Genomic DNA, 18,039 nt, shown 5'->3' with positions numbered 1-18,039 from the left:
ATTAATAGTATTGTAACAATGTTAGTTTTCTCATTTTGATAACTGTGCTATGGTTATGTAAGTAAGATGTTAACATTAAGGGAAGATGAGTGAGGGATGTATGAGAATTCTCTATGCTATTTTTGCAATTTTTCTGTAAATCTAAAATTAGTTCTAAATGAAAAGTTTAAAAAAATCTATCTGCACTACCTATGACCAAAGGCTGATTTTTCTCTCTTTACAGAGATTTCATATAAATCAGTAGGAAAACATAGACACATGGGGGTAATGTTCAAAGGGTATAAACAAGCAACTTTGGTAAAAGAAATACAAACAACTATATGAAAATATGCAACCATTTGCATAATTCAAGAAATGCAAGTCTGATGTCTTATTTTTTAGATTGTCAACTATTAAAATATATGATAACACCCAGTTAGTTAATCTTACTAATAACACTTGCATAAGTTGGTATATACCTTTTAGAAGGCAAGTAGCAATTCCTCTGTTAGGAACTTATTACCCTCTGGTACTGCCGGTAACAGATACAGGTACTGCAGTGTTCATTGTAGTAGTGTGTCTAGTAAGAAAAAATGGCCCATCAGTAGTGTAGCTCGTTAAATAAGTAATGAAACGTCCATATAACATTAAAAACGAGTAAGGTGATCTGTTTTTGCTCTGGGAAGAGTTCTAGGATATATTGCTAACTGAAAAATAACAAGGTTCAGAACAACATGTTTAGTATGATTGTATTTGTCTGCTTTTTCAAAGTATATAGGTACATGCATAAAAATTTTGGAATGAAAAAGGAACTTTAATAGTGTCTTCTTTGGAAAAGAGAGAGCCGAGGAATTCAAGGACAGGGGCAGTTCACTTTTCATCTTGTATCTTTTTTTAAAAAAATATTATTTATTTATTTATTTGGCTGCGCCAGGTCTTAGTTGCGGCACACAGGATCTTTAGTTGCGGCATGCGGGCTCTTAGTTGCGGCATGTGGGATCTAGTTCCCTGACCAGGAATCAAACCTGGGCCCCCTGCATTGGGAGCATGGATTCTTAACCACTGGACCACCAGGGAAGTCTCATCTTCTATCTTTCTTTAAGATATAATTTTTAAAAATCATATTGATATTACCTTTATTTTAAAAATAAAACTACATAATTTTATAAAATTCATAAAATTTATATTTTGAGACCTTCTTGTAAAGATTTTATTTACCATAAGTGGACATTACCTAATAATAAGTATCATTGGTGAAGTGCAGTATTGAGCACTTTTCATACATCATCTTAATTCATTTATTTGTCACAGTTTACTTAATTTTCCTAATTTCTTGTGAAATATGAAAGTTAGATTTCCTTACAAGAACTTTGTCAAATGTATTTATGTATAAATGGTTAGTGTTCATCACCTAGTATGCTTGTTAAAAACTGTAGACACTTAAACCTCAGACTCTTGTATAGTAAATCTAGGACGATGCCCAGGAATTTGTATTTTAAAAGAGCTCCTGAGATTTATTCTGATTCCAACTTTAAAACACAGCTTTACAATCAGACTTCCTGTCAATATGATGTTAGAAATTAGCCTGCTGGTACCTAAAGTCACTTTTCATTCATTTTTTTTTTTTTAATTTATTCATTTATTTTTGGCTGTGTTGGATCTTTGTTGCTGTGCTCGGGCTTTCTCTAGTTGTGGCGAGCCAGGGCTCCTCTTCGTTGCGGTGCACTGGCTTCTCATTGCCGAGGCTTCTCTTGTCGCGGAGCACAGGCTCTAGGCGCATGAGCTTCAGTAGTTGTGGCGCACGGGCTCAGTAATTGTGGCTCGTGGGCTCTAGAGCATAGGCTCAGTAGTTGTGGCGCATGGGCTTCGTTGCTCTGCGGCATGTGGGATCTTCCCGGACCAGGGCTTGAACCTGTGTCCCCTGCATTGGCAGGCGGATTCTTAACTACTGTGCCACCAGGGAAGTCCCATTCATTGTTTTTTAAAATAAATAATTTTAGTTATTTATTTAATCTTGTTTATGGTTTGTTAGGAAAAAACCCTGTTTGCCAATGGGACATAATTTATGAAATCCTTTATTTTTTCTTGTAGTTGATCACAGCCGAGTTAAGTTGACTTTAAAGACTCCTTCTCAAGATTCAGACTATATCAATGCAAATTTTATTAAGGTAGGTATTAACTTTAAGTATCAACTCTGCCATATTTAATGTCTTCCTACATACTAATTTTATTAAAAATTTTAAAATTGCCTAACATGATACCAACAGTAAAAGAAATAAAATTAAAAGCACAGCCATGACGTATTTTTATGGGCTTTCCTTCTAGCTTCCTTATTCATAAAGAGTTTTGCTTGGTTTTATGACAGTGGAGATAAAGTTTTTCTATTTTTGTTTCTTCTTTTACATTGAAGACTTATAAACACCTTACTGATTGCTAAATCTTCTTGTTTGTCCCCTTGAGTTTAGGTACACAAATGTACATGGTCATTTCTGTTGTTGAACCGTATAGGTTGTTTCCAGTTTTTCTTGATGGCATTATTGTAGTGAACATTGTTTTTCTTTTTTTAACTTATTTATTTTATTTATTTATTTTTGGCTGTGTTGGGTCTTCATTGTTGCCTACGGGTTTTCTCTAGTTGCGGCTACTCTGCATTGCAGTGCGTAGGCTTCTCATTGCGGTGCCTTCTCTTGTTGTGGAGCACGGGCTCTGGGCACGCAGGCTCAGTAGTTGTGGTGTGCGGGTTCTAGAGCGCAGGCTCAGTAGTTGTGGTACATGGGCTTAGTTGCTCCATGGCATGTGGGATCTTCCTGGACCAGGGCTCGAACCTGTGTCCCCTGCATTAGGCAGGTGGATTCTTAACCACTGTACCACCAGGGAAGCCCTGAACATTGTTATTCTTTTGAATAATTTCTTAGAATAAATTACCAGGGCTGGAATTACTGGATAATACTGATTTAAAATTACAGAATATAAACTTAGATTAAAAACATTTGGCAATTGTCACTAAGTTTCAAGTGACAGCTGAAATGCAAGATTAAATATAGTCTTTATAGATAACCTTTTTTGGATACGCTGATCAAAAGCAGTCAAGTTTTTAACATATTTATCAGCAGAGAGAGAGAGATTCAAACTGCTACTTGAGTAAATAAAAGACTGTTTTGTTCTGTTAGTTATTCTGTGCTTTTGAATCCTTCTAGTTATATGGCAGTATAATTTCAATTATTTTATATATGGTATTTATACATTTTTTAAGGTTCTTTTTCTTTTTTTTAATTAAATAATTTATTTACTTTATTTATTTTTGGCTGTGTTGGGTCTTCATTGCTGTGTGGGCTTTCTCTAGTTGTGGCGAGTGGGGGCTACTCTTCATTGCGACGCACGGGCTTCTCATTATGGTGGCTTCTCTTGTTGTGGAGCCTGAGCTCTAGGCACTCGGGCTTCAGTAGTTGTGGCATGCAGGTTCAGTAGTTGTGGCTCGCAGGCTCTAGAGCGCAGGCTCAGTAGTCGTGGCACACTGGTTTAGTTGTTCCACAGCATGTGGGATCTTCCCGGACCAGGGCTCGAACCCGTGTCCCCTGCACTGGCAGGCAGATTCTTAACCACTGAGCCACCAGGGAAGCCCCTATACGTATCTTAATATAATATTTTGTTGAGAAAAATATTAAGGTGGTAAGAGTTATATGGTAAAATTAATATCTATGTCAACATTGAACAGTCATGGTTTCAAATAAAAACTGTTTTTACTAAAAAGTCAATTTTACTACAGTTATGGCAAAACCCAAAACTAATAGGTTAAACAAAAATTAACACGTAGATAGTTCGTTCTTTCAGATATTATTTATTGATGTTTATGTTCTTTAATAAGGACATCTGTTAAAAGTTCTAGGTTTTAATTGCACTTAATAACACTGACTCACTGTATGATTCAATTATGTGCTGGTTTAGTATTTTAGTCCACTATTTTGTTTGATATATTTTTGGGTTTACTATTAGAGTATACATAGTAGGTGCTTAAAAAACTTTAAGTTGAATAAGTAACTAAAGGTAGTTATGGAAGAATCTAGGTAAGAAAGAAGTTAGCTATTCCAGTATTATCTTTTAGAATTGATGCATGCTTTTATGTTTCTGCTAGAGTTAGCTTTGTTGCCTAGGTACTAAGGCTTTTGTTTTTAATTCCTAGGTAACTAATAATTTTAAAATTAGCACAAGGAAGTTTAATTATAAATTCTGTGCACCATGTCTAATAATTACTCAAAAGCAGTAACATTTCATCAGAAACTGAAGTGAAATATATTTCGCCATGCTTTTATGTACTATTAAAGAAAAATTATTTGGGAATGGTTTAGGTGAAAACAGCAGTATTACTAATAAAATTTGAAAACTTAAAATTTAGGTAAGGAAATATTTTTGTTAATCATAATAAATATGAAATTTGCTTTTAACCCTTTTAGGGTGTTTATGGGCCAAAAGCATATGTGGCAACCCAAGGACCTTTAGCAAATACAGTAATAGATTTTTGGAGGATGATATGGGAGTACAATGTTGTAGTAAGTATTACATGTAATGACATGACTTTTGAGCCATAATGATATGTTAATCATAGCTAATGTTTATTAAAAAGACAGCAACTGATGGCTAGGATTTCTCATTAAACTTTGACAAACTTGTCGAAATATTTCAAGAATAGGGTGTGATAATACTTTGAATCTTGTCCTGTGTCAGTACTAGTAAGACAACTACCAAATAAGATAGACTGATAGATGAGTGGAGGGAGAACTATGTGATAAAAACAATTATTATGAAATGTTAATAGTAGAGAATAGATGGTGCCTATACAGAGTTTACTGTAAGATTATTTCAACTTCGCTGTATGTTTGAAGTATTACATTATAAAATGTTGGGATGGGTAAGCAAATGTAATAACCTTTATGATCAAAGACAGTTAAATACCTTCAACCTTGATAATTTTATTAAATGTATGTAAATTATTGCTATTTTATTGGGTAAATATCCTGAATGCGTTATTTTAATATTATGTCAAAAGACAGAAATAAGTCTATAAGCTTCAAAAAATTTAATTCAAATCAAATACATCATGTTATTTGAAGCCAATTTAATTTTTTGATATTTAGTTAGTTAGCCCTTTACTTCAAAGGAATGATTTTGATCATTTCTTTAACTCAACCTACTTTTTTTTTTCTGACAGGCCAGGCATACTTTTGCTCAGAATAAAAAATAATTCTTGAAATGTATATTTTATTGAAAAAACAAAATTGTGTTTTAACTGATATATTCTTTATAACTGATATATTCTTTATCTCATCCCACCCCCACTTCTTTTTAGATCATTGTAATGGCCTGTCGTGAATTTGAGATGGGAAGGGTATGTATAACTATTAACACTTAAAATAATTGTGGAGTATTCTTTTTATTACTTCATTTCTAGGGATATATATTCCTGGTCTTTTATTATACTCTTAGCCCTAGTTTTTAAAATAGTTACTTCTTTTCTTTTTTTGTGTTCTGCAGTTGCTTTTATTTCATCAAAAGGAGCCAAATAATCCCCAAGCACATAAACTTTTACATTTTATTAATACATTTAATACATTTTGTACTGTTACTTAGTAGTCTTCAAATATTTAATGGTGGTGTAAGTAGAACACTTTTTATGGATTGAATAAAATTGAGCAATAAAAATGAATTCAGTAATTCTGATTAATTTTCATCAATTTACAACTTGAATATTCTGATTTCTGTCTGCCAATACCACTACATTTTTGTAATGTTATCTCCAAAGAGAAGAAAATTCCTTAATCTGAAATTTTTAACATTGGTAAAAACTCTGTCCACGTGAAATTAGTTTCAAAACCATTGTGATCTCCTGCAGCATCAATTCTTAAGTCTTCATTTTTAAGTGTGGGCTTCTATAAATGTGAGAAACAAATCAAACAAATTATGTGATGATTTGAAGTCTCCTTATACAAAGGTAGTTCATTAGTTCAAGTAAAAAGTCACTTTTAAGTTGTAAAACTTATTATGAAAAATTTCAGTAAAGATATGTTGCATAAAACAAGATAATACATCTTTCAGTTATGTGAGATGTTATGATGTATAAATCATTGGAAAACTTTATTTTTACTAGTAATTTTTGTCATTCCGCTCAACCATATCATTTACAAATAGTGGAAGTATTAGCAATATTGGACAGAAAATGAACAGTCTAAGATTAGAAAATAAACTGAGAAAGTAATTAAGTAATTGTAATTACAGTACAAACTGTTAAGTAATTATCTGTTTAAGTATCGTCAGTATGTACTTCAGTACCATTACTATTAATCAGTGGTGTTAGGAAATTTAAATTTCACCTTCCTAATTTTTTTACCGTTACTTTTAAGATTTAGGCTTTGTTTCTCTTCATTCTATTAATAGGCTCACACTGTATATCAGTAATAATACTTGAAAACTTAAGTTGTATTGTATGCAGAAATTTTTGAAGCTAATGTTTTTTTGATTCATAGTGTTTAATAGTCAGTTTTGTTGTTTTGTCAGTTAGGGCTATGAATTTATTTGATAACCTTGACTTTGACTTAGAATGTGACCTAATGAAAAGAGCACAGGTAATAAAATCAAACAGACCTACACTTTACTAGCATTTGGAGCATGGTACATTGAACTGTCCCCTCTGAGCTTCAGCTTCCTCATCTCTGAAACGAATGATAAATTATTATAGATTATGTATATATGATGTTTAACACATTATTTTTAGTATCAATTGTAATTAGTTCATACCTGAAATATAAATACCAATATAATCATTACTCAGTTATTGCTCTTCTGAATGAGGGGCATGTTAGTCACAAGCTTTCATTCTTACTAAGTTAATCTTCTATAAATTTGTTTTCTGTTTCAAGATGTTAAAACTTTACTAGGCAAAACAACAAGAAAAAAAACCCCTTCAATATAATTTAATTTTATCATTTTCTATAAACTTCTACTGGGAAATGAAGTTTGTGGCTCTAAGGCTTCTAAAATATTAATAGTATTTACTCTAAGCTAAACTGACATACTAGGCAGTTCTACTTTGTTGACCTGAGAGCAGTATTGTCAGCTTACAGTTAATTCTAGCCTATAGGTAACAGGTCCACTTACTATATATGGAACTATGAGAATTTAGTAAGAACTGATGTATTTCCCATGCCAAAGGTTTATTTTAAGCTAAATTGTCACTTAAACGGTTTCATTTTATTGGGTCTTGGTAAAATTGCATCATTTCTTGCATCAGAATCACTGGATCTTCTGTAAAGTTAGGCTTTCATTCACTTACCTAAGTTTCTAAAATGATGGGGCTTGATATTAGAAACCAATGAAAATTGAATATTCTACTATTTCTATACCTGTTTAAAATGGGAAAGTAAAAGGGGAAACTGTTCGATTATACTTCCTAGAATCTCAAAAGTGGATAGTTTAAATAATACATTATTCTTGTATAGCGTTCCACCAGTGGAACATTTGAAATAAACTCTTATTTAGTACTTGAAGCAATCATATAAGATAAGGATTATTATTCCCATTTTTACAGGTAAAGGAACTAAAGGTCAACCAAACAGTAAAATTGCTACTTGCAAAATTCTTCGGATACCAAGTGGAGTGCTCTTTCCACGATGCCACAGATTTTACACTTAACAAGAATTCAGCCAGTTATTACAGAGATTGTCATTTTACAAGCATTAAAACTTGCCTGGCAACTTTTTATACTGAATGGACCTCCTTGTGCCAGGCACTTTTTTTTTAAGCAATTTTTCTTTTCTAGAGGAGGATCTTTGGAGTCTACTCTATATACCAAGCCGGTAGCAATGAACAGTTTATACACTTATGTTAATAAGGTTCTTATGACTAATAATCTTGGAGAGGTCATGGTAGCCCACCTTTATGGTTAGTTAGGTAAGTCTGAGAGCTCCTAGCTCCTTGCCTATTGATGGCAGTTTTTCTGTTTTCTGGGAAGGAAGAACAACCTGAACGCAAAATATTTGTTAAAGTTCAAGTAAAACAAATGATCAATTATTTACTAACTTTTTTTTGGAAAACAGAAAAAATGTGAGCGCTATTGGCCTTTGTATGGAGAAGACCCTATAACATTCGCACCATTTAAAATTTCTTGTGTAAGTACCTATTTTTATATACATTATTTAATCAGGTAATGAGTATGTTCGACTGATAATTAAATTATAATATGGTATGAACCTGGTTTTATATAAGCCACGCCTTCAATGTTTTAACGTAAATCTACACTTAATAAACAAACATTAATAATAATGTTTGTTTTTATACTGCTTTTAAACTAAGAAGCTTTGAGAATGACTTTTCAGAAACTTATAATTTCCTTGTACCTTATTTTGTTAATTCTGTGTTATTCTTTGTATATAAGTTGATCATAAGTGTTATGTATCTAAGAATAAACGAATAACTGCTTTGAGTGATCTATTTGAAAAGTGGTATAAAGTATTAGTTTCAAATTCAACAAATAAGAAAGATCCTTGATTACTGAAGTATAGTTTATTATGTTAATCTTTCATATCTATGTTATTCTCCCCAGAATTGTTATAATTATGTACAAAGATGGGTTTGAGAACTTCCATCCTGAAAGTAGAGGTTGATCTTTTATGGCAGAAAACTTGATATGAAACTTAAAATATATACCTATTTGATGAGCTGTGGAAGTGAATTAAATTCAAGTTCTAAAACTAACAACACAAATCTGAGAAAATGAATTAAAAAAAACAGTGAAGGAACAACAAAAAAGAAGTAAAATATAAGCTTTAGAATAGAACCAACAATTTGCTTTGGGTTACACATGAAGGTGTCTTTTTTAATCACTTGAAAGAAATATACTGTCTTATTTACTCAGCTCAAAATACAATGATTAAACATACATGAAAATTAAATAACTTCCCTATATTAGGCATGGTTTTCCAGAGAAACAGAAGCAGTAGGATGTTTATATATATAGAGAGAGAGGTTTATCATAAGGAATTGGCTCACATGATTATGGAGGCTGGCAAGTACAAAATCTGCAGGGGAGGTTGGGCAAGCTGGAGACCCACGAGGAGCTGATGCTTCAGTTTCACGCTGAAGAGCAGCAGCCTGGAGACCGAGAGCTGATACAATAGTTCTAATCCGAAGGTGGGCAGGCTGAGACCCAGGCAAACTGATGTTCGGCTCCAGTCCAAAGACGGTCTGCTGTAGAACCAAGAAGAGCTAATGTTACACATGAAAGCAGTCTCCTGGAGAATTCTCTGACTTGGAGGAGGCTGGTCCTTTTTTTCTATTCAAGCCTTAACTGATTGGATGAGGGCCAGCCACCTTAGAGAGAGCAGTCTGCACTACTCAAAGTCCACGGACTTAAATGTTAATCTCACCCCAAAACTCCCTCACAGGAGCACCAAGAATAACGAATGACCAAGTATCTGAGCACACCATGGCCCAGCCAGGTTGACACATAAAATTAACCATTACATTACCCATCTCATAATTGCTTGTTTTTGACTTTGTTTTCCATGGTTAAATGAGATATAATTTCTATGATTTTACTCGTCATTGGTGAATTCAAGTCCTTAATTTTATGACTTATTTGTACTTAGGACTTATGAATTCCTCTGATGCTACCAGAAATTTAGTGCTTTCTAGGTTTATGCAGAAAAGGACTCAGGCTGTTTTACACAGTCTCCTTTATAAATACAGTGTGATTTTTGTAATGTTAACTGTAACTCCTAGTTAAATGGCCTGGATTTAAAGTATAGTCAGTACTCTAAAGTCCTGGTTAGAATTAACTGTTTGTGGATTAAATTTAAAAAATTTAAAAATCCTACTGCATTTCTTATTGTTTGGAATGAATAAAAACCAATACATAAGCATATTGTACTCCAGTGAGGGAACACTACCCCCTCACCAGTTCAGAAAGTATTCTACAATATTAAGTCCCTGGACAGTCCAGGAAACCTAGTTCTGTGCAGCATGGTTGTGTTGAACATTTGTAAATTTAAATGTAATAAGATAATTGTAATGAATGTCACAGTTCAAGTGACCACATATAGTGATTAATAGTCAACAACAAAACAACTTAAAATTTTTTAACAGTCGGGGATCAGAAATAGTAAACAGCTTATAATAATGAATAGAGAAAAGTAAGAAATAGTTTATAATTTGGAAAAGATGAATTGACTTTTTGGGTTGGTTTTTCAGTTGCACTAAAAGGTAATTTTTAAAAGTCCTCTTGATAAGAGGTTTGATTTGATTCGTAACGGCTGGTTTGATTTGTCAATGATGGAATTAATCCATGCTGAAGAAGCAAAATTTTTCATTCAAAATGGAAAGTAATTTGTATGGCATGTGGTTGTTTCAGACAACTCAGGATTCGTTATCACTGTTGCAAACAAAAAATCAAATTTATAAGTAGAAAGCAAGGTAGTGAAAATAACCATAGTACGTGACTTGACTATACTTGGCAATCAGAGTTTTTGAGACTGAGACAGGACAGTATCAGGAGCTCTCTTGGTTTGGGGATGAGAAGGAGGGTAAAGTGTTGGTGAACAGTGGGGATTGGGCAGGCTGGAGCTCAGTAGCATGTTGCTGTGTGTAACCACTTAGATCAGATAGCAGCAGCACACTGTCCATGAGTCAGTCTAGCTCATTGCCTGTTTTATGAGTGAAGTTTTATTGGAGTACAACCACACCCATTAATTTATATATTTGCCTATCATAACAGCAACATAAAGTAGACAGAGACTTTATGGCCCACAAAGCCAGAAGTATTTATCTCACCTTTTATAGGTGAGAAAAGGTTAAGTCTTGGACCAATATTTTCATTTGTACTCTGTTATGATGAAAATAAAAACATACTTTACTCTTAATGTTATTTAAAAAATATATATTTATTCTGGCTGTGCTGGGTCTTAGTTGAGGCACATGGGACCTTCATTGCATCATGCAGGCTTCTTAGTTGTGGTATGCAGACTTCTTAGCTGCAGCATGCATGCGGGATCTAGTTCCCTGACCAGGGATCAAACCCGGGCCCCCTGCATTGGGAGCGTGGAGTCTTACCCATTGGACCACCAGGGAAGTCCCCCTGCAATGTTATTTGAAGAGTTCAAAACAAATTACTATGGTTTAAAAAATTAGAGCAGGAATAATACTGAATTTTTTTAAATTAATAAAGCAGCATACCCTGTTGTTCTTGACAATCGCTGTCCTACCCTGTCTGTAGTTTTAATTAAAAAAGCAAAAAGAATAGTTAGCTTTCTAATATATTGACAAATGATAGTAAGAGACTTTTAAAGTGATTATGTTGTCATCAACCAAAATAATAATTTGGGATTTTGTGAGTGCATCCTTTTCCTTCCACATTAGGAATCCAGTTAATTCAGAGTTGAGTGTTAGGTAGAGAAAATCAAGCTTAATGGAAAGATAAAATGGTTGAAGATGTTTGTAGGTACTAAGGAGTGACATTTTGTTTGTAGGTGTTATTTCTGTTCCATGATTCTGGGGATGGTTGTCACTCTGCAAATATTTTGTTGGATGATAGACTCCTAGCTAAGTAATTGGTTAACAGACACTGCTGTTTATAAATAAATAAATAAATAAATAAATAAAACCTAGATAAACAAATTGATGACTTCTAGAATTGTTGTTTTTATAATTATCAGGCATACCTTGAATTTTAAAGATTAATTGCATATTGTGGACTTTAAATATGAGATTATTGTTTGTTTTGGTGTGTATGTTTTTGTTTTAATGTTCTACTCACTCACAATCGTTTCCCTTTACTTAGGAAGCTGAACAAGCAAGAACAGACTACTTCATTAGGACACTCTTACTTGAATTTCAAAATGTAAGTATTTTCCATTTAGAGATAGTTTCTAAGGATAGTTTTTAAAGAGAGGATATATATAAATAGTATACCATCTTACCTTACATAGTTAAGGAGGTTTGTTGATTTTTTTATTTATATAGTTACATTTACATTAGTTACATTTTGAGCCTTATGTTTTATCAATTAAAGTTGATATAATTACTTAGAACAACTTTCCCTAAAATAAATTTACTGTATTTGGAATAGTTGGTTTCTCTGCTGCAAATATTTTTCCTCTATTGCAGTAAACAGATTATAGTATTATTTACATAATTATTACCCACTTTTACTAGTTTACAATTTTTTAGAAAGAGACAAGCCGCTATTAACGCTAAGTCTTCATTTAGATATAACTTGTTTTCACTGGAGGCCCATGACTTCAGTTTCAGAGCTATATAAAGTGATAATTTCTCCAGGAAGGAATCAAAGAAAAATCTGATAGACATTAGAGAATGCCTATCAATTCTAACTCAATTTTTCTGTTTTTATTATCTTAAATTTTAAATCACTATAAGTAATTAAGCTTGGCCATGACGCTCATCATTCTTCCCCAAACAGTGCATTGTAAGCATACTTAACAACTCCTTCCTGTTTATAAGTAGACATGGTTCCAGTACTCTTAGCAACCCCTGACCTGACTAATCATTTCCCTTTAATTGAGTCAATTATTACCATTTGGCTGCTATTTTTTAATCTATAATATTAATTATAGATACCTTACTGAATTTCAGTATTGTATCAGGCATTTCAATCCTCCTAGCTTCATAGTGGTAGGTACTGTTATCTCTGTTGCCCATAGATGAAGATAAGGAATCTTTGAGAAGTTAGGTAGCTTACCTGAAGTTATTCAGTTAATGGCAGAAGTAGAATTTGAATACAGTTTTACCTGAATTCCAAGTGGTGCTCTTTCTATTAAACACCAGAATAGCCATTCTCAAAACATTCTGATGTCATGACTCTTACATTCTTAAAAACTGTTGAAGATTCCAAAGAGCTCTTGTTTCTGTGGGTTATATCTTTTAATATTTACTATATTTGAAATTAAAACTGAGAAGTTTTTTTAAAAGCATGAATATACAAGCAGACATTCCATTACCTTTCCAAGTGATGACATCATCCTAAATCATATAGCCTTGAGAAGACTCTGCTGGACACTCATGAGAGAATGAGAATGAAAATGGCAAATAACACCTTAGTATTATTATAAAAATAGTGTGAAACTCACAGATCCCTTGAAAGGGTAGGGAGATGGGTGGCAGCCCACACCATAATTTGAGTAGGTTTGGGTTTGGACAAGTTCGTTTCTAATTTTCTTTTTGGTTTAAGTAGTCTATTAGTCTTCTGATTACAATAGATTCTAAAACAATGCTTATAGTATATTGCTCATCCATTTAATACTGTAGATTAATTAAGTAGTATACATAGTATAATGGTTAAAGTGTAGGTTTAGGAAGTAAGACTGCCTGCTTTCAGATCCCATATCTGTCACTTGCTGTGAAACATTGTGCATGTTATTCTTTCTGTCGCAATTTCCTTACCTATAAAATGAGGATAGTATTAACAATACCTTCCCCATGGTGTTACATGGGGATTAAGTAAATTGTTACATGTGAAGCCCTTAGATCAATTCTTTATACGTGATAAATGTAGGCTGTCTCTTTTTAAGGAAGTGCTAAATATGAATTACATCTCTTAGAAATGGCAGTAAAGTGAGATTTGCAGCTTTTCTGTATGCTTTAAAATTTGCAAGTGTATTTTCATAATGGCTGAATTTCTGTTATTCTTGAAGGAATCTCGTAGGCTATATCAGTTTCATTATGTGAACTGGCCAGACCATGATGTTCCCTCATCATTTGATTCTATTCTGGACATGATAAGCTTAATGAGGAAATACCAAGAACATGAAGATGTGCCTATTTGTATTCATTGCAGGTACAGAAGAATTTTCTAAATATTTAAATACTTTGAAATATAGGTGGCATTATAATATGGGTAATGTATGATATTTTGAAACCTAAATTTTGGAATTTCATTAGATAGGTCATTATATGGGTTTCCAAATAGTAAAAGCTATTTGAATCCTGAGGCAGCTTTTCTTCTCTTAATTTTTATTTTACGTTCAATGCTTCTAAAAAATTTAAAACCATAGTACTTATAAAACTACAGTTTATCTTTTTAAGTGGCTTATATCTCATTCACATTTGTTATAAAAAGCATCAATAAATGAAAATTTTTCAGACTCAGAGATTTACTGGTTAATTAAGTAGTTAAAAGATATTAGTGGAGATGGAACACCAAAGATAGTTTTCTTAGCCATTGGTTGGATTGTGTTGCCTTATATTAGTGAAGTGAAAGGGCTTCTTTTTATTTATGGGCCAGAAAGGTGGCTTGCTGATGGAGATGTGGGAATAAGTTAACAATCTGGTTAATTAAAATTATTTTTCTGTAGTTAATTCTGTGGTTAGTTGACTTTAATTAAGTAGTTAACTGGTTAAAAAGATCTATTTAATTATAGAATTAAAAGATAAAGAAATTGCTTTGGCTTAACTTCTTTACAAGTTAGTTGAAATTATTTCCTGTTCTATTAATATTGTCCAGTCAATGTACATAAATCCAATTTGATAGGAAGATTTTCCTTTAAAAAATAAATTGATCATTTAATAGTTTTGAACCAAAATAGTATGGTAACTGTAGTGACTTAGATAGCACAAACATAAAAGGAAGGAGTCACTCACAATCCCACTAGAGATGACCACTGTTAAAATTTTAGTGTATGTGCTTTCAATGTGTGTATAGTATTTTTTTTTAAGAATGTTTCCCCATTTCATATATTATGTACATCTTTCTAAGTCATATAAATTTTCTTCTGGAAAACATTATGACTGCACTGTATTTTATATTTAACCTCCATTTCTTGGCATTTCATTTATTACCCCATTCATTTTCAGCTATTTTAAACAACAATTTAAATATCCAGTGGCCAATCTTACGGTGAAATCGTTGAACGCATCTGTAATTCATTAGAATAGATACCTAAAAGTGGGATTTCTAAGTTAAAGGACATGAACCTTTTCATACCTTTAGTATATATTTAAAAATTTGTTATCCATAAATTCGCTGCTCATTATAATTAAGCATACCACTGCTGGTTTGTTTGTGGGAATGCCCATTTCCCCGTATTTTCCCCAATACTTTTATCTTTTTGTTTCAGTGTCAGTGTGACAGGCAAGCTTTTTTTTTTCTTGGTCATTTATATTCTTTTGTGAATTGCTTGTTTGTTTACTTTGCCAGTGATTTTCATCTCAGTAATTGTACGTTATGAATTCTTTATATATCTTTATATGTTGAAGATGTTAATGTGTAGTCATGTTGTAAGTGCTCTGGTTTTTCATTCTGCCTGTGTTTTACCATACATAATTGTGAATATCTTCATTAACGACTTGTGTACATTGACATATGCTTAGAAAGTCCTCCCCTAACACAGTAGTGCGTAAAAATACACTTGTAGGTTTTTTTAAACATTGTATTTTTAATGCATCTGGAATATTTCTGTGATTAAGATAAAGGGTAAGAATCTAATTTTTGCTTTAACTTTCCCTGTACTATTTATTGAATGGTCTAGTCTTTCCGCTTTAATTGGAGAATCCACCATTATGTAATAAATACTTGAATATACTCAAATCTGTTTCTGAATTTTCTGTTGTGTTCATTGATCTGGTTTTCTGTGTCTCTGTAATATCACACTTTTAACCATCAAGTTTTAAATATATATCATTTAGCCCTAGTAACTGTTAACTCCAAAATTTTAGAAACATTCTGATGTGTGGAATTGACAAATATATCAGTGGTTTAAAATTAATATTATTAATGTTTATTGTTAAGATCTTTTTAAAAACCATACTAAGTTGCTTATACTGTACTTTATCAGGAATTCTTAGATTACATGTTTAACAAACTACTGTTACTTCTGAAAGTTTCAAAATACACATTAAAGTGCTGCCCAACTTTTTTTCTGCCTAAAATTATTCTAGTGATTGTCAGTAACATCTTTAATTACTCATAGTGATTCTCAATCCTTAAGTGCATATGCCTCCCTCTAGCTGAAAATCAGTTGCTTTAAAGTATTTCTGTCATATTTTAAAATAACTAACCTGTTGTATTTTACTTTACATTCTCCAGGTTCTATTAGTTCTTCAGGAGATTAGAGAGCATTAGTGGCTTTTGTTTCTTTGGTGAAATCACTGCTGGTGTTCAAACCAGTTTCTAGGGCTTGTAGCATTCTTCGTCTTTCCTGTACCTTTTGCAATTGAAATGATGTAGTTTTCTCCTCTACTCTAAAGCACCAGAGCCATCTAGAACATAGTATAAATTTATATCTGCAAGGTATTTTGTTAGCTAGACAAGGTTTTCTGAGGTAGACAGACTTTCAAAGTGAAGGCTTCTAGGTATTCTGTGAGTTACTTTTGGAAGTTCCTTAAATTAAATGAAAACAAGATATAAATCTTAATGTTAAGGATGTTTGCCATGCACACTCTTTAAGTTGTAGTTTGCTTACTAAATAAGTAGAATTTTGTCAGATTTCTTAAATGATTTTTTGCTTCTGAATATTAACATGTCCACCCACATGTATTTAACGGTTCTTTTATCACAAAAATCAAATTGTTTTTTCAAATTTTATATCTATAGCGCAGGCTGTGGAAGAACAGGTGCCATTTGTGCCATAGATTATACGTGGAATTTACTAAAAGCTGGGGTAAGAATAATTTTTATGTATCATTATATCTAGTTGATCTGTTATGATTTTCAAACTTGATAATTAATTGCAGTAAATTATAGCATATGTTTTGTTATACATATGTTACTTTTTTAGAAGTGGCTTTGCTACGTAAGAGATAAAGGCAGTGAAAGGTATAAATGATGCATATTACCTTGAGGTAATACACTGGGCAGCAAGATAAACATATTGTCATCCATTTGTTCTGGATGAATTAATACCTACATTAGGCCTGTAAACTCTGCATTGACTTTTCCAAATACAGCACTCTTGTTGCCTTTTATATTTATTCTATGTATAAGTATAATCAATTCAGTAAATATTTATGCCTAACTGGAAACATTATATAGTATGGTGGTTAAGAATGCTAATAACTGCAGCCAAACTTCCCAGATTAAAACTCTGGCTCTCTCATTTACTAGCTGTGGGATCTTGGTCGATTTACTTAATCTCATTGTGCCACAATTTCTTTATCTGAAAATGGGAATCATGATGTTAACAACTCAAAGAATTAAATAAGTTCTTAAGAAAGTTTGTAAAGTTCCTCAGTACTATGTGTGACGTGTAGCAAGTGCTAAATTGAGTGTTCGTTTCTCTTACTATCCCTGGTATTATTGTTGCTGCCAGTACTGTTTCCAAGAAATTGGGTTTAATACTATGGAGAATATAAAGACATAGCCCTCATTACAGATTTGAAAAGCACAAGTCTCCTCATTGTATGTGGATTTGGTTTATTTGCTGGTTCTATCGTATGTTTATTTTCTATACATTAGGGAGAAGCTTTTATTCTTCATAGCTTTATAGTTTCTATGAATTTGTCAATCTGTGTCATATAAAATAGAAATAATAAAATATTTAGTTTCTTTTTCCTTCTTTCTTCCTTCTATTCTTTTTTTCCCTGCCTTCGTTCCATTTTTCACTTTTGCTTAGGGAATATTTAATTGTTTTTAAAATTTATTTTATTTATTTACTTTTGGCTTCATTGGGTCTTCATCGCTGCACGTGGGCTTTCTCTAGTTGCAGTGAGTGGGGGCTCCTCTGCATCACAGTGCGCAGGCTTCTCATTGCAGTGGCATCTCTTGTTGCAGAGCACGGGCTCTAGGCGCGCGGGCTTCAGTAGTTGTGGTTTGTGGGCTCTAGAGCACAGGCTCAGTAGTTGTGGCTTGCGGGCTCTAGAGTTCAGGCTCAGTAGTTGTGGTGCATGGGCTTAGTTGCTGTGTGGCATGTGGGATCTTCCTGGACCAGGGCTCGAACCCGTGTCCCCTGCATTGGCAGGCGGCCTCCCAACCACTGTGCCACCAGGGAAGCCCCAGAGTATTTAAATTTTAAACAGTTTTTCAAAAAGCCCTCTGTTAAATTTTATTTTTGTATTCCCCCTAAA

General features: G+C 33.0%; 1 protein-coding gene and 1 long non-coding RNA gene across 5 annotated transcripts in view; one reads left to right on the top strand and one right to left on the bottom strand.

Moving 5' to 3' along the window:
• Nucleotides 1–18,039, top strand: part of PTPN12 (protein tyrosine phosphatase non-receptor type 12) — an 87,259-nt gene that overhangs the window by 39,681 nt on the left and 29,539 nt on the right. For 3 of the 4 annotated variants that reach the window (XM_032643659.1, XM_032643660.1, XM_032643661.1), the window contains 7 exons: nt 2,071–2,147; nt 4,431–4,526; nt 5,324–5,362; nt 8,067–8,138; nt 11,804–11,863; nt 13,674–13,816; nt 16,571–16,637. In XM_032643659.1, coding sequence (XP_032499550.1) covers nt 2,071–2,147; nt 4,431–4,526; nt 5,324–5,362; nt 8,067–8,138; nt 11,804–11,863; nt 13,674–13,816; nt 16,571–16,637 — 554 coding nt within the window. The remainder of the gene's footprint in view (nt 1–2,070; nt 2,148–4,430; nt 4,527–5,323; nt 5,363–8,066; nt 8,139–11,803; nt 11,864–13,673; nt 13,817–16,570; nt 16,638–18,039) is intronic. The other variant, XM_032643662.1, reaches the window with a different exon arrangement.
• Nucleotides 8,518–18,039, bottom strand: part of LOC116759657 — an 88,852-nt gene continuing 79,330 nt past the window's right edge. Inside the window, exon 3 of the long non-coding RNA XR_004351527.1 lies at nt 8,518–9,216. This is a non-coding gene — a long non-coding RNA (uncharacterized LOC116759657). The remainder of the gene's footprint in view (nt 9,217–18,039) is intronic.

Source organism: Phocoena sinus, chromosome 9, assembly GCF_008692025.1.
Source record: "Phocoena sinus isolate mPhoSin1 chromosome 9, mPhoSin1.pri, whole genome shotgun sequence".
Lineage (NCBI taxonomy): Eukaryota > Metazoa > Chordata > Mammalia > Artiodactyla > Phocoenidae > Phocoena > Phocoena sinus.
Note: the sequence above shows the minus strand (reverse complement) of the source record. Positions and strands in the feature narration are given on the sequence as shown.